The 22500-nt window shown below is 37.9% G+C and overlaps 2 protein-coding genes across 9 annotated transcripts in view; both read right to left on the reverse strand.

Moving 5' to 3' along the window:
• The window catches only part of myh14 (myosin, heavy chain 14, non-muscle), a 32385-nt gene extending 28875 nt beyond the window's left edge, over positions 1-3510 (reverse strand). For all 5 annotated transcript variants that reach the window (XM_047811753.1, XM_047811750.1, XM_047811749.1 and 2 more), the window contains exon 1: positions 3296-3510. The gene's annotated coding sequence lies outside the window, so the exon portion shown is untranslated. The remainder of the gene's footprint in view (positions 1-3295) is intronic.
• Positions 3511-7380: 3870 nt separating this feature from the next.
• Positions 7381-22500, reverse strand: part of kcnj14 (potassium inwardly rectifying channel subfamily J member 14) — a 15498-nt gene continuing 378 nt past the window's right edge. Inside the window, exons 2-7 of one of the 4 annotated variants that reach the window (XM_047811761.1) lie at positions 13069-13163; positions 11831-12920; positions 11655-11672; positions 9945-11459; positions 8858-9175; positions 7381-8651 (exon numbers count right to left, since the gene is read on the reverse strand). In XM_047811761.1, coding sequence (XP_047667717.1) covers positions 8328-8651; positions 8858-9175; positions 9945-10985 — 1683 coding nt within the window. In that variant the 5' untranslated portion in view covers positions 10986-11459; positions 11655-11672; positions 11831-12920; positions 13069-13163 and the 3' untranslated portion in view covers positions 7381-8327. Of the gene's footprint in view, positions 8652-8857; positions 9176-9944; positions 11676-11830; positions 12921-13068; positions 13164-22500 lie in introns of all 4 variants that reach the window. The other 3 variants (XM_047811760.1, XM_047811759.1, XM_047811758.1) reach the window with 3 other exon arrangements.

Raw genomic sequence — 22500 nt, forward strand, 5'->3', positions numbered from 1 at the left:
TAATCTATATTGAATCAGTCAATAATTAACTTAGATGCTCTACTTATTATACCATTATTCACATTAGTTGCAAAATATAGATCTGTAATTGTTAAATGTGTGGAGTAGAATTTAATATTTTTGTTTACTTACAGTATTGAACCCAGCTCAATTTCTACCTCTGTCCCAGTAAATGTACAGTATATGTCAAATGTATATATTTCTGTATAGCTGCTTTGTGACAATGTCCATCTGAATTAGCATGCTTCAGACAGTCCACTATTGTTCCTTTCCCAAATAAACCCCAGTCCATCTGCTTGAATGATTATTGCCCAATAGTTGTGATGAAGTGCTTTTAAGTGCTTTTAAGGTGACCTCTTCATTGCCTAACACACTGGACATGTTACAATTTAAGCTGGATGTCCTAGAACTCCTGGTGCCAGGAGTTGACGGTGGACTTTAACACGAAACAGAAAAGAAAATACCAGATCATCAAAGCCAAGCATCAAAGCCTGGTTTGTGAGAGGTGGTGTGATCAGCTGAACATATCATCCACACCGAGCTCAATAACCTGCTGTCGATCTACAGCAACTTGTGGTGATGGTGATCCATTGTGCTATATATAAACGTTGGGGTGCATTATTTCTCTGTATTGATTATACACGTAGGCACTATTGTAATCCATTAAACAAATGAAATGTGATCTATAGTTTAAATAACAATGTATCCACAATATCATCAAAACCTGGACACTGTACATATTTACATGTGCACAATGTAACTTCATGTGCTATAACTAATTATAACGGTAGATTAACACATTGATTTGATACTGCAAATATCAGCTAAGTTATTTAACTACTATAGAGACAGACCATAAATGGCTTGAAAAACAGCTTATGTCAATATAATATATCATTGAATTTGAGACCTGGGGTAGACCGTTATTATTTTATTATTATTATTATAAAAAAAATGGGTACTAAATTTGAATATATCTTTTTCTTTGATACCTATAACACAAACAAACATAGATAATATGTAAAAGATGCATACATACATAAAATAATAAAATATAGACAACATTAATTACAACAACCTCTGATATAATTAAGCTGAGAAGCTGTCACTCTTGACGTATGCTAAAGGATATACTATCTGGTGAATTTTTAGAGGAACCCCGTAATTTGTTGGGATTGTACGACATATAGTCAGCCAGCATACAGCTGTTTTGATATGTTTAAAGCTCATTGTTGTTCGACAAGATTTTGTTGGCTGTGTAGTACTTTTAAGCTAGCCCAGTTTGGCATGAAAAACGCCAACCTTGTGAGTAACTGTCCTGTTTGTTGTTCATCCTCAATGTGTGCAGCATTGTGATTCCTGTCTCAATGGGCCTCTATAAGCACTTGTTGCAATTCTCATTTCTGACCACTAGGTCCAATAATAAGTCTATGGAGCTAAAGTGGGCACTGAGCAAGCTGCTCCACCATTACATATCTAGAAAGGCAAACAAATCAATTGAAAATCAGCTATCAAATAGTATGTAAAAGAGGTATGTATATGTAATGCTATTTTAAATCATTATTCATTTTCATTCATTGTTAAATAAGTGATTAGCATTTGAATGCAATTTAAAATGTACTGACTTGTAAAGGAGGAGTTTAAAATTATTAAAATATGTCAAATAGCTGATATACTCTATATGCCCACATGTCTGTGGAAGCATGTGGACATATAATGTGAAAAGAAACATGTGCTTTTTGAACATACCTTTCCACATGGAGTCCCCTTTTTGGGTTATAATAACCTGCACTTTTTTGGGAATGCTTTCATTTAGTTTTTAGAGCACTGCTGTGGGGATTTGTCCATTCAGCAACAAGCACATTAGTGAGATCAGACAGTGATGTTGAGGTAAGAAGGCCTGGAGTTGCAGCTTGCTTTTCAGTTTCTTGCCAATGATCATTGGGGTTGAGGTCATGACTTTATGGAAAATTAAGTTCTTCCACTCCAACCCTGGCAAACCATGTCATCACGGATCTCAATCTTACAGGGCATTGCCATGCTGGAACATGTTCAGTCCCAATGAAGGGAATCTGCTACACCATACAAAGATATTCAATATAATTGTTTCCAACTTCGTGGCAACAGTTTGAGGGAAAACCCCACATATGGGTGTGATGGTCAGATGCCCACAAAATGTTATCCATATAGTCTATATGAAGAAGCCACCACTGTGGTGTATGCATGAAATTTAGAAGTTTAGTACCTTTTTTCTGGACGTGTACAGGGATAATTGCTGTAATAGCATGGAATGTTACTGTCACCTGAGCACCTCATAATTGCTGAATGTTTAAACAAAAAACTGAAATATTTTCAGATATCCTGTCACGTGCTCATTAAACCAGCACTTCAGAGGACTTAACAATGAACACAGTGACTTTACTAAGAACTGCTGATGTGTCTGTGTTTTCAATTAGTCGTTTTTTATTATCTTCATACATGTATACATAGCGGAATGAATACTGTCGAAAAGCCCTCGAACAGGCTTTTTTTTAAAATAAGATGACGAATGACAGTTTATCTCAGGCCACGCGCCCTGGTTCGTCTCCTTGGCAACACTGGCTAAGCCCACCAACGCAGACCACACACACGCACGCGCGCGCACGCGTTTAAGTTTAAGCAGAGGTCAGTACAGGATCTGAAAGAAAGAAAGAAGGGATGGATAGATGTAGTTGAGATGGTGGGGTGACTCCTGGAGGCTGAAGCCGGTGCCGCGGCAGCAATAACGCAGTGTAATAACAGCCTATAACGGCATGTTACCGCTCATTAGCCGGTCACATTCACTATTTATTCACTATTTACCCTCTATTTTAACATAAAACCCCATAATAGCGTGCGTGTCCACAGAGGAACCACACCTCACGCGCTAGCCTGTGCAAGATGAAAAACTGCACACACACACACACACACACACACACACACATTACATTACTCCTATATTCTAGAAATACTTAAATATAATGCATGTACTCGTGATGATTAACAATTTTTTTTATTAATAACGGCTCATACAGTCACAGGCCAGTTTAAACGCCCATATTTACATCGTGCCTTTAATGCATTAAGTATATAACAGAAATATAGGACGGAGTTTATTGTATAACGAGGCGCGAGCGCGCATCCGCACTAACGGCTCTCCTTCTGTGCGGCTTTACAGACTGCCGCATTTGGACAAACCTCGCGCTGCGTTAGCAACGGGGCTAAAGCGCTGAGATCAGACCGCACAGCCACAATAAGGATAAAGCGCACGGCTCACCTCCGAGTCCGACCGACGAATACGAAGCCAAAGGGCGAGTAAAGGGCGTTTTATCTCTGATTTTCTTTCTCTTCAGCTTGTATGAAGTAATACTGCGAATGCGGCTTTTCCCATTACAGCGCTCTCAGGTGGAAAGTCGCTCACTCGTTCACACTGAGAATAAAAAGGAGACAGAAGTAAGGGCAAGCCGGAGACTTCAAAGCAGCCCGAAGCACATCCTCTAACCGTCCAATCATATACAGAGCCGGCGAAGAAAATCCCGCCTTAGTCAAAATTATAACCAATTACAGCTCAGGATGCCTCCTAACTCCCGCCCATTGAATAGGACCAGTCCAGCCACGCCTTTGCACTGGTACACTTTAAAAATCCTACCGCATACTCCCGTACTAAATAGCATGCGAGACAGCGGGGAGCCGTCACCCAATAACGAGAGATTGCTGGGAGATGGACAGACGGATCAACCAATTAAAGTAAAATGAGCTAGAGCTCGTGGGCGGGATCGTGGTTAAGGAGGCCAATGTGAGCTAAGGAACAGGTGTCTGTGCGCGCGAGAGCTGACTTGGATGGTAACGGCAGTGTTTGTGTGTGTTTGTGTGTGTGTGTGTGTGTGTGTGTGTGTGTGTGTGTGTGTGTGTGTGTGTGTGTGTGTGTGTGTGTGTGTGTGTGTGTGTGTGTGTGTGTATAATATGCATAATATAGGGAAATGATAATAATGTTAATAATTATTAATAATAATAATAATAATAATAATAATAATAATAATAATAATAATAATAATAATGACTAATATTAATCCTTATTATAATAAAACCTGTATTAGGAAATTTAGTAGTGGTGGTAGTAACATAATAATAATCATTATTTTATTTATTTATTGATTGATTGATTGTTAACATTTTTGAATAAATTGTAAATCTTACATATGTTACTCAGTCGGTCTTCTAAAGCACTCCTGAAATTTTAAGTATAATGCTGTTTTAATCTTAAGTTAAAAGTAAGAAAAGACGTACACTAATTATATGCGTAACATTGCCATTAAATGTCTCCTGCATAAAGCTGTAATTAAAGCAAATGATAACTTTTTATTTGTTTAGAGACATCATATATCATGAACTGAATTCTTTACAGAAACAGTGATAAGCCAGTTGAGATGATGAGATCTGTCCCAAAGATAAAGTAAACATGCATGCCCAATGTTTCTGGTTTAATATACCACAATTAACAATGAATAGCAATAATGTTAATGTTAATAACTAATGTTTTATTTGCATTATAGAGCTTCTGTAGAATTGTTTGCTACAAAGTCTATATGACACATGTCAGTAGTACATTAGGAATAATGCAGTAGAGTAAGAGCCATGTATTGGGGAATAGAAAACAGAAGAAATAGTGAAATAGACTCTATCTCTCTCTCTCTCTCTCTCTCTCTCTCTCTCTCTCTCTCTCTCTCTCTCTCTCTCTCACACACACACACACACACACACACACACACACACACACACACACACACACACACACACACACACACACACATTCATGCTCACACAATGAACAGCAAAATACACAAATACTATAACAACTACTGCTATTTATCTAGAAATTTCATCCAATCCTGCATCACATTCATTCTAAAATACAGTTGGAATTGCTATGCGGTGCAAATGTAAGCATTTGACAACACAGGGCAATACAGGAACAATTCTGTGTTACATTGAGACACAATGTCTACTAAATAACATGTTTGTCACAGCCTTATTGTACATTGCATTTGATAAAATTGAATTTATTGAATAATGTGCAAAAACCTCACCCCAAAATATATAGAAAAGGTTCAATTAGGTAACTAGTGAACCCTCTTAAACCACCCCGTCACCTGCCTGACCGGTTCAACATCATTCTGAGCATTTGGGTAAAAAATTTGTTTGTTTGTTTTAAAAAAGTACAATAAAAAGTAAAAGAAGGTCAGTTACAGAGAAAGAAACTTCATAGCAACATGAGTTACAAACATTAGAAGGCAACACTAAAACATGTAACAAAGCATGAAAGCATTTGAAATAAACAGCAATAGATGGTCATTCTCATGGACAATCTCTCCTAATAAGTGCTTATGATTTTTAAACTGTCAGACTCATATGTCCGTCCCTGAAGTGGAAAAAGTAACAACGCCGAATGTGCAAAAGTTGTTGTATGTGTTTAGCTAAACACTGAATATTTAGATTTCTTGAATATCCTGGAAAAAAAGATCAAGTGTTGCTGATTTCAAGTGTTGTCACGGTACACAGTATTGCTAGCTTAACCTAATTTAACCCTAGTTTCACATCTGTTATTTGTATTCTGATTAGTTACATTTTTAGTTCCACCACTCCTACATAAAGGGCTTTGCAAAAGTATTCATACTGAATACACTGAACTTTTCCACATTTTGACATGTTACAACCACAAAGAAAAATTTATTTTATTGGGATTTTATGAAATAGACCATTGCACATAATTGTGAAGTGGAATGAAAATTATAAATGGGTTCCAATTTTTTTTTTTTTTTACAAATAAATATCTTCAAAGTGTGGTGTGCATTTTGTGTGCATTTGTATTGTATTCAGCCCCCTTTACTCTGATACCCCTAACTAAAATCCAGTGAAACCAACTGCCTTCAGAAGTCACCTAATTAGTAAATAGAGTGCACCTGTGTGTAATTTAATCTCAGTATAAATACAGCTGTTCTGTGAAGCCCTCAGACATGTGTTAGAGAACGTTAGTGAACAAACAGCATCATGAAGACCAAAGAACACACCAGACAGGTCAGGGATAAAGTTTAAAGCAGGTTAGGTTATAAATTAATATCCCAAGCCTTGAACATCTCACGGAGCACTGTACAATCCATCATCCGGAAATTGAAAGAATATGGCACAACTGCAAGCCTACCAAGACATGGCCGTCCACCTAAACTGACAGGCCGTACAAGGAGAGCATTAATCAGAGAAGCAGCCAAGAGGCCCATGGTAACTCTGGAGGAGCTGCAGAGATCCACAGCTCAGGTGGGAGAATCTGTCCACAGGACAACTATCAGTCATGCACTCCACAAATCTGGTCTTTATAGAAGAGTTGCAAGAAGAAAGCCATTGTTGGAAGAAAGACATAAGAAATCCCGTTTGCAGTTTGCGACAAGCCGTGTGGGGGACACAGTAAGCATGTGGAAGAAGGTGCTTTGGTCAGATGAGACCAAAATTGAATTTTTTGGCCAAAATTCAAAACGTTATGTGTGGCTGAAACCTAACACTGCACATCACCCTGAACACACCATCCCCACTGTGAAACATGGTGGTGGCAGCATGTTGTGGGGATGCTTTTCTTCAGCAGGGACATCGAAGCTGGTCAGAGTTGATGGGAAGATGGATGGAGCCAAATACAGAGCAATCTTAGATGAAAACCTGTTAGAGTCTGCAAAAGACTTTAAACTGGGGCAGAGGTTCACCTTCCAGAAAGACAATGACCCTTAACATACAGCCAGAGCTACAATGGAGTGGTTTAGATCAAAGCATATTCATGTGTTAGAATGGCCCAGTCAAAGTCCAGACCTAAATCCAATTGAGAATCTGTTGTGAGACTTAAATCGCTGTTCACAGACCCTCGCCATCCAATCTGACTGAGCTTGAGCTATTTTGCAAAGCAGAATGGGCAAAAATTTCACTCTCTAGATGTGCAAAGCTGGTAGAGATGTACCCCAAAAGACTTGCAGCTGTAATTGCAGCGAAAGGTGGTTCTACAAAGTATTGACTCAATAGTGCTGAATACTGCATGCTACACTTTTCAGATATTTATTTGTAAAAAAACATTTATCATGGACACCATTTATCATTTTCCTTCCACTTCACAATTATGTGCCACTTTGTGTTGGTCTATCACATACAATCTTAATAAAATACATTTTTCTTTGTGGTTGTAACGTGTCAAAATGTGAAAATGTTCAGTGGGTATGAATACTTTTGCAAGGCACTGTACATACCATCTATTTTGCCTTTGGTGTTAATAAATCTTCTTGTTAAAGTGAAAGACTCAGTAAATGTGTAAATAAGTTAGACAGCAGGTACATGAAGAGCTGTGTATTAAAAAAAGAACTCTTCTGCACACACATGGAAATTTCTGAACATGGGTCTTTTGCACAATTCAATTTGTTAACGCTCCTGTTGTTCCGTGTAGTCGGTGAGTCCTGTCCTGATACACCGACACAGTGACACTGTCCTGTGCACCGTATTGTGCTGTTTTTTAGAGACTTTTGCTTTTCCACAGACTTATGCATCCTGTGTCACACCATCATGCTGGAAATACAACTTGACTTGTCCTGTAAACTAAAAAGTAACGTTTCATTCTATGCATTTACTTCTTACAGCCATAAGGGATCACTGTTGTGTATCTGTACCACTGCAGGAACTCAGCGATCGGTGATACTGACTTTAAAAGATTGCCACTTCCAATCAGCCAAGTGGGCCAGTGTTGCAACCCTCCTCATCCGAAAATAGCCCTCTGAATCCCTCCCCATATGCCTCTCTCTCCCTCTCTCCCAAACTGTTTTAATTTTGTCCATTCTCTCTATCTCAAGTTTTCTGTTTTGACCTAATTGTGATTGATAAACTAAATACCCTCATTTGTGCAAAATCCTTGGACACCTGAACACCTCCGAACAAACCCTTTGTCTATTAGATATATTATCTGGAAGTGAGAAATGTGCTAGTTTAATCCAACCTTCACTCTTACACCCTCATTATGTTTTTTTTTTTTCTATTAGGCTTCAGCAAAGAGTTGATATCTATGCATAAGCTTTTTTTTTTTTCTTGCTGTGACAGCCAAGAAAAGGGCACTATACCTCCACTACCTCCCTTCCTCCACTCTTTGCTTTTTCTAATCATGACCCTCTATCATTAATCAGTTCCCTTCTCCTTTTTGTCTCCTGTCAGACTTTCTGTCCATTGTACCAGCTTTCTCCCTATCTTCATGTAACTCTACTACTGCCTTCAGCTCTCTCTGTATCCTTTATTCACACTCTTTGTGACCCTGATTCTCCACTTTTCCCCCTATTGCCCTTTGACCCCCCATGCTGAGGGTGAATGTGTGTTTGTGGGTGCTCAGTACATGTGCCTCCTCTAGGAGTAAGAAGAATGGGTGAAAGACAGGAAGAGGGGGATGGAGAGATGCTGTTGGGGGAGGGAAGGGCAGAGGAGGAGAGCTGCAGAGCCACTTCATTCTCGTAGCAGAAAGAGGAACGGGAGCCCAAGATGTACTTTTTCTCAGCTAGGTCTTTAGCACTGCAGGATGGCGTGTCAGGAACCTCATACGTCCTGTTGAAGTATGAGTAGTCCACCTAGAGAAGATTGAATGGTCAGCAATGATCTGCAGCACTGCCAAAATGTACCTTTTTTTTCTTATTGATCCACCTTGCGAACATAATGGAACAATTGCTATAGTATATAATAGGGTATATAACCATTTCATTTACAGGAAAGATATTTTTCTTAAGAACAATCAGCAACCTGTGTCCTTAATAGTATCTCTCATTTCTTGTCTTACCTGGTAGCCAGATTTCTTTGCAAATAGCACAGGCTCAAAGTGGTGACCCCAGAGAATCTCAGGTGCAATGTATGAAGAGCGGCACTGTGTGGTCATGGCAGTGGCTTCGACCATGCCCTCTAGTATGACCACCACCTCCACATTGTCATCTGTCTCCAGCATCTGCCGGTCCATCTCGTAGAAAGGGCTCTCCTCATTGATCTCATGCACAATGGTCACCGGGGACACCAGAAAGATCCGGTCAGTTCCTGTGTCAAAGCCCACGTTAATGTCCTTGTGGTCCAAAGGTAGAAACTCTCCTTCTGGGGTCACCCTTGGCTACAGGAAAAGGAAGGCAATCAGCATTTCACTATGCACGTGATCTATCATCTGATATCATTCAGAGACACAAATTACAATAGCAATACAGATATATTTCCCCACAATATATAGCCACTATTGTCATCCTTCAGAAGAATGTGCAAAGAATAATATGTTAAAAAACATTACATTTTATTAATTAAACATTTTATTACATTAATTTTATTTCAAAACATCATCATTTCATCATTTCATGTTACTGATCATTTGGAACCACTATATTTTCCTCTACACCTTTCAAACTTTAGTTTAAAAAAGACTTTGCAGTTTCATGTTTAAGCTACATACTGTATGCAAAGCTTATTTCAAATACATATTTCATAGTACTCATTTTTTTTTTACCCATTTCTGGTCACGAAAGGTGCTAAAAAGTTAAGTTGATTGCATACATACTCACACGGTAAAATGGATGAACATAAGGTTTCAGTCACAGTAAATACAAACATACTGACACAACCATATCTAATTGGAAATGCAATCCTACACACACACACACACACACACACACACACACACACACACACACACACACACACACACACACACACACACACACACACACACACACACACACACACACACACACACACACACAGAAATAAAAAACAGTTTAAGTTAATCCCTCACTAATTTACAAAACCAAACAAGTGTCCAGATGTCCACCTCTCCCTGACTTTATCTCTACGTCATTTTATATATATATTCCACACACATCTCTCTGTCTCACCTTCAGCAGCTGTGCTCGGACGTGGGCCTCTACCAGGTGGCTTTTGCGCAGGTTTGCCACTCGCCACATCATGCAGAGCTTCCCATCCCTCATAGCTACTACGGCCACATCTGAAAACACCAGGGTTTCATTGCGCTTCTTGGGCTTGGCAATCTTAGCCATGACCGCCCCGATGATGAAAGCGTCGATGATGCAGCCCACAATGCACTGCAAAACGACAGCAAGCACCGCCAGGGGGCAGGCCTCAGTTACACTCCGAAAGCCATACCCTATAGATGTCTGTGTTTCCAAAGAAAAGAGGAAGGCTGCCATGAAGGTTTTCACCTCCTGAAAACAGTGGTTAGACTCCAGTGGCTCCTCAGGCTCATCCACTGGTTGCTCTGTTAAAGCTACAGAAGAAGAGAATGAGGTAGATGAGGAGGATGAGGAGCGGGAGATGGAGGATGATGGTGGGGGACTTAAGTCTCCGTGAGCAGCTGCAATGAGCCAGAAAACCAATCCAAAAAGAAGCCAGGAGAGCAAAAAGGACAGGGTGAAGACTACCAGCATCCAGCGCCAGCGAATATCCACGCAGGTGGTGAAGATGTCTGAAAGGTACCTCTGGTTCCTCTGGTTCATGTTGATGAAAGTTACATTGCAGCGACCATCTTTGCCCACAAATCGGCTGTGAGGCAAGAAGTGAGATTGGGCAGTAAGAGGAGTCGACACGGACGGTGAGACAGAGAAAGTCCTTTCAACTCGCTCCCATCCCCCTTCTCTCCTAGCTACACTCTCAAGCATGAAACCACAGCCTCCTTCTCTTCCTCTCCACCTTCCTCTATCATTGTGACCACAATCATAATCATCTTCCTCCTTTCTCTCAAAGAGCATCCCTGATGCTCCATTGTTTTGGTTAAGCAGCTTGCCATTGCAAGTTGGAGAAGATAGATCTCTTGTACAGACCCCAGTAACATCATCATTCTGAGCCAGCTTCATTACTTCTTCCTCATTAAGAGGAGTGTCCACTGCACTGAAACGACGCTTGACACGTGCAGCTCCCATTACTGACAATGTTTGTGTATGTGCACGTGAGTTATATCAGGAAACATACATGAGCATATAAACATAGAAATGTGTGCATGCAGTGTACATAAGGTGTACATAAGAAAAGATGCATATGAGTAGCCAGTTCTAAAATTGATTTTTAAAAAAAACTGTTAAATCAAAATATGTTTTTGTTATGGTTCACCATGGTATACAAAACAGATTCCTTTACTTCTGAAACTATTGACCTCGATATTTCATTTATGATGCTAGCCAAAAAAACAACAACAAAAAAACATCAACATGACCTAGGGAGCGGCATTAAAATACTAATCAACAAATAATTTTATCCAGGTTTAATGCAATCTGTTTGTTTCCAATGTAAATTCTAAATTCTAATAGCAACTGCACTGGATTTAAAAGCAGACTTGGGGATATGGGTCTGGGTGTCAGCACATGAGTTGGCATGTGAGTGGATAAATCAATAGAAATCTGAAGGTACAAACACATAAGGCTCGGTTTAGATAGGACCAAACATTACAAAAGAGCCATAAAAAAGACAATTAATTGCACAGTGGAAAAGCAGACAGAGAGAAGCATTAAGAAGAAACAAGTTTCATATGACAAACAAAGGAAAGTTACAGATTATGATCAAAACAAAACCAAAAATATCATGCCCATACAAACCCTCTGTGATTTCTTCACCTTCTTTTGCAGGATAGAGGGATGTTAAAAAAAAACACAACACAACATGAAAACACTATAAAATCTTGTATGGAAACATGGTCAGTATTTCAGTGCTGTGTGTTTTATCCTTAAAGGGAAATAGCAAATAAATCATTTGTAGTATAACAGTTACTCACTGGGTGATTTCAGCTCACAGATATAGTCCATACCGCTCAGAGACAAAAAAAAAAGAACCCCTACCAAATCAAACAATGAACCGTATTTGCTGTCCTCTTTAATTAACTTTCAGCAGAATTGAATCTTTTGTGTAGCTCCACCTTTAACAGATTCCAGTACTATTCTCTAAATTGCCATTTACAGGAAAAGGGAAATCTCATATAATCTAGCAGCTAAAACCCAACTACAAAAATAACCAGACTGAGAAATAACAAGTGGGGAAAAAATAAGGAACGGATACTGTCTAAATATGCAAAAGCAATGAGGATGTGTCATGTAATGTGGGATTAACTTATGATGTTATGATTAATGTTAAGTTGGCTAAAACAGCACAAATGCCTGTATTTTAAATCTTTTGAAAAATGGAAAATTGGTGTCATTCACATTTTGCACTGCATCTGTTCATCAAACGTAGGTGAGATATTTAGGAGAACATTTACTACCTAATGTCTGATAAAGGCTTTAAATGAGGCCAGAGATCCTAAAAAGGGTAAGCTGAGAGAAAATGGAACATGCAGGGAGTAATCGATACCTCTACGGATTAAAAAAGCTGCTGTGCTACAGATAGTTCTCTCAGGATATTGTATATTTTATGGACAAAGTAAGAAATAAATGTGGTTTGTCAAACATACTGTAGGATTAAAGATGGTTATCAAAGATGATCACATATTATTTTCAAATTTAGATTTTTAGAGCTGGTTTAATTAATTTGCGATAAACTAAGGGATTTCTGAATTGATAATATCAGAATAAGAATGCAAAGCAGAAGAAATGTGTTATTTGTATTCAAGAAGGTCGTTTGGAAGAAAGAAGAGAAAAGATAAAAAAAAAAAAAAAAAAATGAAGGTGGGAAAACGGATCATTCCTAAGCTGGGAGGTGATATATGGTGCATTTTCAATTTCCAGCTGCTCTTATGATAACACTCATGATGACCTACATCCAGGAGCTATGCAAACGATTCGGTCTTGGATTTTCCAAATTTAAATCCTGTTTATGTCAGCTGTTTCTGTCCATATAGTTGCAAAAATCTTGTTCCTTTTTATTCTGACCTAGAAATAAAACACACAGTTAACATTAAAACAGAAGTGAAACCTGGGAAATGTCTCTCCTTTTTTTTTTTATCTGAAGATGAAATGTCACTAGTAAATAATCTTAAATATTAATTGAATAACTTAATGAAAAAATGTGTATAATTACCCATGCTGATATGTGATTATTATGAATCCTCAGTGTTTAAGGAGAATGCAGTCTGACTCTATATTTCCCTTTAGAAGGCTTTCTCATCCGTTAATCTGGAAAGGAAGAATGGATATTAAAAGGAATGATCAACTGGATATTGCACCCTGAGAATACACTGATCTTATACTTTTTAAAACCAACAGATTTAACAATAAGATGCTTTTATAAAAAAATAGCTTTATGTATTTGCAATTGGTCCTGTTTAAACTCAGCACACACTCAGAAGATGATACTTTGAATGGTACACCGCTGTAACATCTTTGGGTGCCCCTTCCTCTCCTGGCCACTAGAGGGATCCCTCGGCGTTACTAATGCTTCAGGGTTAATCGGTTCACTTCCTTTCTTGTGGACACTCAAATGCCGTTTGTACTTTTTTGCGAAGTGTTGTTAGTTATCCTGCATTATCGAGCCGAATGCTCCATTGTGCTCATTTGCTTTCTCTGTTATGACCTAGTTTTCTCTTTCTGTTTCTCTGGCAGTTCATCTGGACAATCTAAGATCTAAGACCTCATCAACCATCTACCACAGCTTGTTCCTGCCTATGGTGAATATGCTCAACTTACCCCCAAGAATACCATGCAATCTGTTCAGCTGGGGAAACCCTGCAACTATGAGTCTATTGTGGGCAACCAGGGCACCGCTGTGCTACTTGCCCGAGTTAAGACTCTCCCACAGCTTACCTGCTACCTTGATCCACACAGGTCAGAGACTCATAGTATCAGCCCTCGAGGACTCCACATCAGCCATAAACCTCATACATCAACAACTGGGCCAAGAGCTCAATTCCCATGCTACCATGTGCTGCTGCCCTTAAAATCACTGCTACAGAGAATTAGCTCATTGGGGATGTTCACTCACCAGACAGTTCCCCTAGAGCTTCGAGTGGGGCTTTTTCACACTGAGAAATCTTCATGTTTCATCCCCATTAACCCCAGTGATTTTTCGTTACACTTGGCTTCACCTACACAAACTGCATATTTCATAGCACTTGAAGAAACTTCTCCACTGGTCCTACCATTGGCTGGAACATTGTTTAAGTAAAAGCCTACACCTACCATGCCTCACAACAACCATCAAAAGCCTTGACACCCAGGAACCCATGAACCCCACAGAGTACCATGAACTAATAAAATTGTTCAATAGGGGTTCATAGGGGTTAGTGAAAAGGCCACCATGTTACTGCCACACAGACCTTGGGACTGCTCTATTAACCTTTTACCCCATTCCTCTACAAGGTCATTTAGCAATTGCACTCTTACTGTAGCTGAGAACAACATAGATGGAATGAGTTCTTCACATGGGTGGGGTATTGGCAAAACTCTTTAAACCACTTGTCCACAGGTCTGACTCATTTTCAGTGTGCGCTTAGTTTCCAGCCCCCGTTGTTCCCATGGTCTGGGGAACCATCAAGCTTTTCTGCAGAGGTTGAGTAGTTTCATCACAGCAGGACAGTATGGGAAGGTGCCCACTTACGGCTACAGAGGGCAGTGTGCAACCAGCGGATTCAGGGCGTTCCCATCCAGACTACCTCCAAGGACAAAAGGAGTGGCTATTTACTAACCTCCACCTGAATAGATGATTGCTATTCTGGTTTTGAGCTCTGCCTTTTTTCTGTTAGCCTTTTCTGCCTCTCATTTTGGGTTGTAATAAATCTCAACATATGGATTTTTACATCATTGCTGCTGTGTCTTTGTTACAACTGCTTAATAAATGGCTTCATAAAACCAGATCCATATAAAACTATGCAGCTTGTTTAAATATTTTGCTTTCAAGAAAACAAAAAAAAAATCTATTAGAGTACAAACAAATATACAACAGCAACAACTTACATATGAAAAAAACAGACAAATGATATCTAAATAATAAATGAAAACATGGCAAAACAATCCGTAGTGTTTAGCAATAACCGAATTTCTTAACTAACTGTAAACACATTCTCACTTGTAACACAACTGTATTTTCATAAAACAATTTACTTTTAATAAGGAACGAAATGGAATTTAAAACATTTAAAAGAATGTACCTGTTCTGTTTGTTTCTCTGCAAAATACATTTTCTTTTAATTTCATGCAAACAAATAGAGGATCTAGTGAGCCTCTACAGAATCTAATTACAGTGCATTGAGAAACTACATGGGTATAAAACAAGCTCTATGAGAAGATTCAGAAATGACTAGCTCACAGGAATGGAGTCTTAATTCACAACCAGTTTTGTTTTAAACCTGTGAACCTATCAGGATCTAGTCTGGACTTTTTTTTGTATACATTTCGTGTTCACGTGTCTGCCCCGCCCTTGTCCAATTCCTTCCCGCCTCAGCAAACCTGTGCCTTATGTGTCTAATTGTCCCCCTATTTATTTCAGTTATGTTGCCTTGGGCTGTGGACGTTGTTCGGCCCTTCTGCTTTACTGTGGATTTTACCCTTCTGCTCGGCTGTAGGCTTCAGTCAGCTATGGACGTCGCTCGGCCCTTCTGCTTGGCTGTGGATGTTACTCTGTACTCATTGCTTGGCCGTTCTGCTCGACTGTGGACGTCGCTCGGCCCCCTTTGTTATAGTTGAAGTTTTGCTTCACTCCCCCAACCTGCTTCGCTTTGTGCCTCGCTCCCCAAACCTACCTCACCGTATGCTTTACTCCCCCCCTTCTGAATCTTGCCGGGATCATGGTTACGGACTTTCTGGACTTTTTTTCTTGAGGGGGATAATTTCAAGAATTTCTTTGAGTTTCAGTTTTCTTTTCATTCTTCGTGTTTCCCGTTTTGTGTTATGTTTTATTTAATAAATTATGTTTTTAGCTATCCTCGCATTAAGGTCTTTTAATCTTCAAAAATATACCCCCATTCCTTGACACCTATAGTTTGACCTTAATGTGCATCATGTGCACATAACCCAGGATTTCATTTGTCTGTTTGTAGATGCTACTGTATGGCTATTCCTTTCTAGTTCCAATCCCATTGATCCCCACAGACACACAAACACACAGTGGACTAGCCCAGTTCCATTCAGGAAACACAGACAATCCCACAATCTCATGGCCAATAACATGATAACAGAACAAACTTCTAACTAACTAAAAAGATGAATCTCTAAATTTAAACAAAATAAATAAATAAACAAACATTAAATCTCATTGCTCTCTCTCTCTCTCTCTCTCTCTCTCTCTCTCTCTCTCTCTCTCTCTCTCTCTCTCTCTCTTGCTCTCTCTACATATCTGTTATAATCTGAATATTGAGAATAAAATAATTGTTTCTTTCTGTTGCTTCAGCTTTACAGACACTTTCAAAAACATTGTTTATAGCTACGCTTCTTAGCCTAATGAACTTTCCCTTGTCTCTGCCATGTGAGCTTGATGGCATGTACAGGCTTTTGGACACAGGTGTCTGGGTGCTTATGCAGACCTGTCATCTCTCTCTTCAGTATGCTTGGAAACTTTAAATTGTCCAAGTGTTACTCTGATATGGAGACACCTTGGAGAATTACCTGTCAAGGAGACATCATATAAAACTTATTTAGGGATTCATTAGCTGTCTTACACCCATTCCCCAAGAGAAAAATCCACGCTAATCATGCTGCATATGCAAAAATAACAATGTATTCTTGAGAATGTATTTCTACAAATGAGCAAATGCAGAAAAGTATACAAGGTCAAGTTTGATATTTGCCAGCAGAGTGACAGAAAGTGTCATTTAACTTAATTTAGAAACATATTTACACACTATTGGGCAATAGTTTGTGGACACCTGACCATAATACTCATGTGTGCTTAGTCTTGGGTGTAGTCGGCAATACGGCTTATCTCAAAGCTGTTCAGAGAGGTTGAGGTCAGGACACTGCGCAGCCCACTTGAGTTCTTCCATACCAGTTTTGGCAAACCATGTCTTCATGGATCTCACTTTATTTACAAGGGCATTGTCATACTAGTACATGTTTCAAACTCTTAGTTCTAGTGATATATGGTAATTCTACTGCATACAAATATACTGTATCATCTACTTTGTGGTTAGGTACAACATACACAATGTTGTGGCAACAGTTTTGAGAAGGATTTGAACAAATTTTTATAGGAGTTCTAATTTGAATGACATTAGGAAAGACAAAAAAAAACTGTCAAAATCTGTAACTCACAGTGTATGCAGCTAATTACTTAACATTTCAAAACTAGAACGAGTCAGTTTACTCATTATGTTGTCTTTGTAGAAGCCAACATTCTGTTTTCCTATTTAAGCTTAGACAAAAATTTATCAAGAGTAACTCCTCCTAGGACTTTCGAGCCACATGCACCAAATTTGGATATGTTATAGATCCTGGTTTGAAGTTTGTTGCTGTTACTTTTATAAGCGATCCGAGTACCGGTACTTCCGGTACCGGGTCTTAACGTTGCCTTTTTCCTATAGACTCCCATTATAAACTTTGGAGGTTTATAACTCGGCAAGCTTCGAATTCTTTACACCAAACTCGGCCAGCTCCTTTAGGGTGATACTCTGAACAAAGGTTAAAATTGGTGTATCGACTGGCCTTTCGGTTGTTCCGCAGAACCGCCCCCAAAATATGCAAAATCAAAAAACTTTTTACAACATGGACATGTGACATATGAAAACACTCAGAACAATGAGGGAAACTTCCTCACGTCACGTGATGTCACGTGAAAATAAAAAAAAAATTGCACAACATGGGCATGTGATATATCAAAACACTCAGCACAATGAGGGGAACTTCCTCAGGAGTATTTGGAGCTTTCTGTCCACTTGTCTCCAAAAGCAACACTAACCCTTATGTCCACTTGCCTCCAAAAAGCACCATCCGTTGCGAATACTTGCATCGTCAAACCAACATCAAAGTTTGTCACGACGAACTTTACAAATCTATTTTCAATTTGACATGCTTATTTAGTATAGTATATAAAATAAATATAAATGCATAAAAACAGTCAAAGGTAAAACAGTAACATTAAACAATGTAAAGTTTTGATCATTATGTTTTAATAAACCCATACATTACAACATTGTGTTGTTTTGCATTACATAATGAAGAATTTTTATATCCATGCAGTTAAATACACAGTAAATGGGCTAAATATTTCAAATGGCAAATTAGCACGCAGATGAAATGAAATGGAATTTAAATAAACAAACAAACAAACAAACAAACAAATAAATAAATAAATAAAATGATTGGTGTACATTATGTGACCCAGCATGCAGTTAGACAACTTGTTGTCAACAGTGCTAACCTCCTCTCAAGCTACTTGTCACTCTTCTAAGACAAACCATATGAAGTACATTCGCTGATACTTAGGCTTTCTGTTTCTGTAACTCAAGTAACTCAATAATAAGGTAGTTACTGAGAAAAAGGAGCATTTAATAATGAAAATGGTAAAAACAGTCACAGTGGCTTTAAAAGGTAAAAATATTTAAAAACTCTTGTGTCTCAGCAGTCTTAATCTTCTAACAATATCAGACTTAAAAACAATAAATTCAGGAGTTGGTAGTCACAAGGGATTATTTAGTCAATGCTGTTACATCATACAGCATTCATCATTAAAAGATGTAGTTTCCAGATGTTGGAAAAGTTAAATAGTCATGCACTTCAAGAGAAAAGCACTAAATCCACTAAATGTATTATGACATAAAGTGTCAAATTTTTAAGGTCAATCGTCTATATAGCTTGTTTACATTGGAACTAAATATAAATTCATTAGGTCCATAGTGCAACGACACAGTTACAATAAAGTGGCACAATACACAGGACTACATAAAGCACAAATACACAACAAATAATACACTAAATGCAGAGGACAGAGGACATGTCAACTAACCAAGACAACAGAATAGTGTTAAGTGGAAAAACTAGTGCAACAATTGGTTGTAAACTATTGACCTGTGTGGAATCAATGGATTGTGGTAGCAGCAATACGAGTCATACTAGAAAAGTGAGCGTCATAATAATAAAGTGTCCAATAGCAGCATTATAAAGTGCAGGTACACAATGAAAAAGTTTGATGGTGGTAGCAAAGATAAAAGAAGGACAACATGTATGTGATTTGAAATACATTTCCTAAAAGCACAATCACTCAATGAATCTTTTATTAGGGCTTCCTTTAACCTGAGAATAACACAATCACAAATGTAAGTATGAATTAAATCTATTTGGAGCCACTTTGCATAATGTCATTTTTAAAACTGCATTAAGTTTTAAAAAAGGTTATAATTATATCTGTCACCTGATATCAGTCATCCCTCTGACTTTCCCTCATGTTTCTTGACTTACTCTATTACGTTGATTATTTGGCCATGTTTAGGCATTATGTAGGCAGATTAAGCTCTGAAAATAATTTCAATGTCACTCAATAACAGCAGATAAGCTCTTCATCTACCTCTCTCTCATTTTGTTCCACCTCTACAGCTCAAACACATGGAAAGCTGATGAAAATCACTATACCTGTAAGCTCTTATCCCCACATGCTATTACACCATGTGCTCATAAATGATATTATGGTGTTTATTTGGTTTGCTGATACAATAGTGTGTGATGCATCATGATAATGGTGCTGCTGAACTGTTGTCTTTCATTAAACAGTCATTGGAAGAAGGAGAAAGGAACAAATAACCAAAAGTGCTCTACTTTATACAGTAGTACCAATTATCTGTAGAGTGCTAGACAGGATTATTTATTTAGTGGTAGACTTTTAAATTAGGGATGCAGCATAAAACAATCAATATCAAGTAAAACAACATGGCTGATGAAAACCTAACAGTAAGTTTTATTATTTAGAGAGCATGCGAGTTAGTTATTTACATGATCGCTTCATATTCTAATATAGAAACTCCTTTTGTAAGCTAGAAAATCACTGCATATGTATTTTAAACCACCAGCAGCAGGACAAGAACAACACAGATACTGCCATGCAAGTCAATAGCACCATTATTTTCCCAGCACCACCCATGTGCTTGTATGTCAATACATTCACATGGGCTTTCACTCACTCATTCATTCTCTTTCTCTGTCTCTTTCTCTTCTAATTTAAGCCTTGGCATGGGTATCACAGTGAGAGTACATTTGTTAGCACAGTATTTCTGTTAACCGTTAAACAAGCAATTGATAGTACTATCCCAGCTTAATCTCAGCTTTTGAATCACAGTGACACGTTAACAGCTAATGCACTGCTATCTCGGTGGGAGAAAAACAAATGAGAACAGTTTTAAGCTCAATATCTGCTTATATTTTTATTAAATATTTCACACACATTAAAACAATATGTATTTTGTTTTAAGTTGGTCACTTTGAAAACTGGATAAGGGACAGTGAGTTTCATCTGCAAAGCGTGTATCAAAATGCAAAGGATTCTAGATTCAGCTAAATCCCGTAGAGATGGTATGACATATTATCTGATATAATTACTGTTGCTATACAGTCAACATTACTTCTGAAATGTCTTGCTGCAGTCCTGTTTGGTTGGTGCTGATTGCACAAGACAAGGAAATCTGGTGATTGTCATAGAATCACAGTTGCACAGTTACATGAGGACATAATGAATGCAAATAATTGAGGGGCGTGCCATAGAAAGAGCCTGGCTTTCACCTCATGGACCAGTTGTTGTTTAATATATACAATTATAATTCATATAATTCATATAATTCATATAATATCATTGAGCACATATAGGGCAAAGCAGGGCATGCTCGGAATGTTCCCCATCATGGAAGGTTGTAATGTTAATAGATGGTTGATTAACAACGAATGGTTAACAAAATACCATTTAGTAGAAACCCAGGGCTATAACACAAGGTCTCTTTGGAATCAACACCACCAGTTCATGGAAGAGGAGCTTATCACCCAGGGTTAATTTTCTCAATTTTTTTGCTGAAGTGATCTTTAGAAGACATCTTTAATACAAGAATGAGACATTGTGGGATGATATCATATGACCTCTACCTTTAGAAAAGCCATCCACAGTGCCATGATTTGCTCCAATGGCTATCACATACTCCTTCAACATAGATGGACATCATAGACAATCCATCTACTACTTTAGGAACTGTACAGTGTACTGGATACAGATCAAATTACAAATGAAAAAGTCTATAACCAGATTTGGACACAAGCTGTTACACAAACAGCTCCAAAGTTCACATAAGGTCAATCTGACATGCGTACAAAGTAAGAAGTGGAAAATAAGGATGGCTGTATGACAGCTGTAATTGTTTTTCAAACTGTAATCCTGAGGTCACTTTGTGACTATGCTGAAGGTCTCAGTATGTGTGTGTTGTTAGAAAAGGTAAAGTAGAACACTGCAGTACAGAGACAGTTATAAAAATAAAGCTAAACGAAAGCATGAAGGCATACATGAGTGATCCAAGCTAGTGACTGAAAATAAATAATCACATGTCTGCTGAAGTGTGAAGGTGATAAAATGGTTCTTGATATCTAAAAATATCTTAAGATACACTTATTAATACATCAGTTATTAAAGAGCCACATGAACGCACTGTTTTAACAATGGTGTTCATGACACTATATTTGTATTTCTATCTTCTTTGCTTCATAAATAAAATCTTTATATGACAATATTTGCAAAATAATGGGCACAATAATTTAACAATAATTGGGAAAATATACAGGGCAAAATAAATTAAATCTTATTAAAGAACCTTATTAAAAAAAAAACTACACCATTACAGAATTATAAATGAAATCAAATTGTGAACCATATACAGTATACACAGTATTTTTACTCTCAAGCCATTTATGCATGTCCTTTTCTAGGTTTGCGTACTGTAAGTGTTTCAATTCCACTCCATCCTACTTAAGATTTGCTAGAAATGATGATGGAGGTCAGCAAAATACATTATCATGTCAGGATTTCTATCAAATCTTAAGTAGGATTTGCACTATTCTCAAAACTACAGTAAATATTTTATTTTAGAATACAGAATGCAACCTTAATTTAATAATTAAAAAAAGTAATTATTAAAAACTCTAACTATAAATCAGATAATTACTGTCAGTTGTGTATGAAAAAAGCATTGGGCTCCTGAAAAAAATAAAATAAATAAAATAAATAAATAAATAACTAATCGTCACACAAGGATTGATATGTACCGGATGAAAATATAGAAATAGGTAATATTGTGGTGACAGTTGTGCACTTAGATTAATATAACATTTTAAGAGTTATCAAGTTAGTTTGCAGCTTTAATTAAATCAGCTGTTATTGTAAATATTAAAGTAATTTGTGTAAAATGTCAAATACATTTGACTGTATTCCACATGAAATGAGTTCAGCCTTCACATTAATTCATGACTGATTATCACACAAAGACCTGATCATTAGGAAACACCAGTTAAATCGAAAAACTGATCATTCTGATACAATTTACATTCCCCCCGACCGTAA

The sequence above is a fragment of the Tachysurus fulvidraco genome, chromosome 3 (assembly GCF_022655615.1).
Source record: "Tachysurus fulvidraco isolate hzauxx_2018 chromosome 3, HZAU_PFXX_2.0, whole genome shotgun sequence".
NCBI classification, from domain to species: domain Eukaryota; kingdom Metazoa; phylum Chordata; class Actinopteri; order Siluriformes; family Bagridae; genus Tachysurus; species Tachysurus fulvidraco.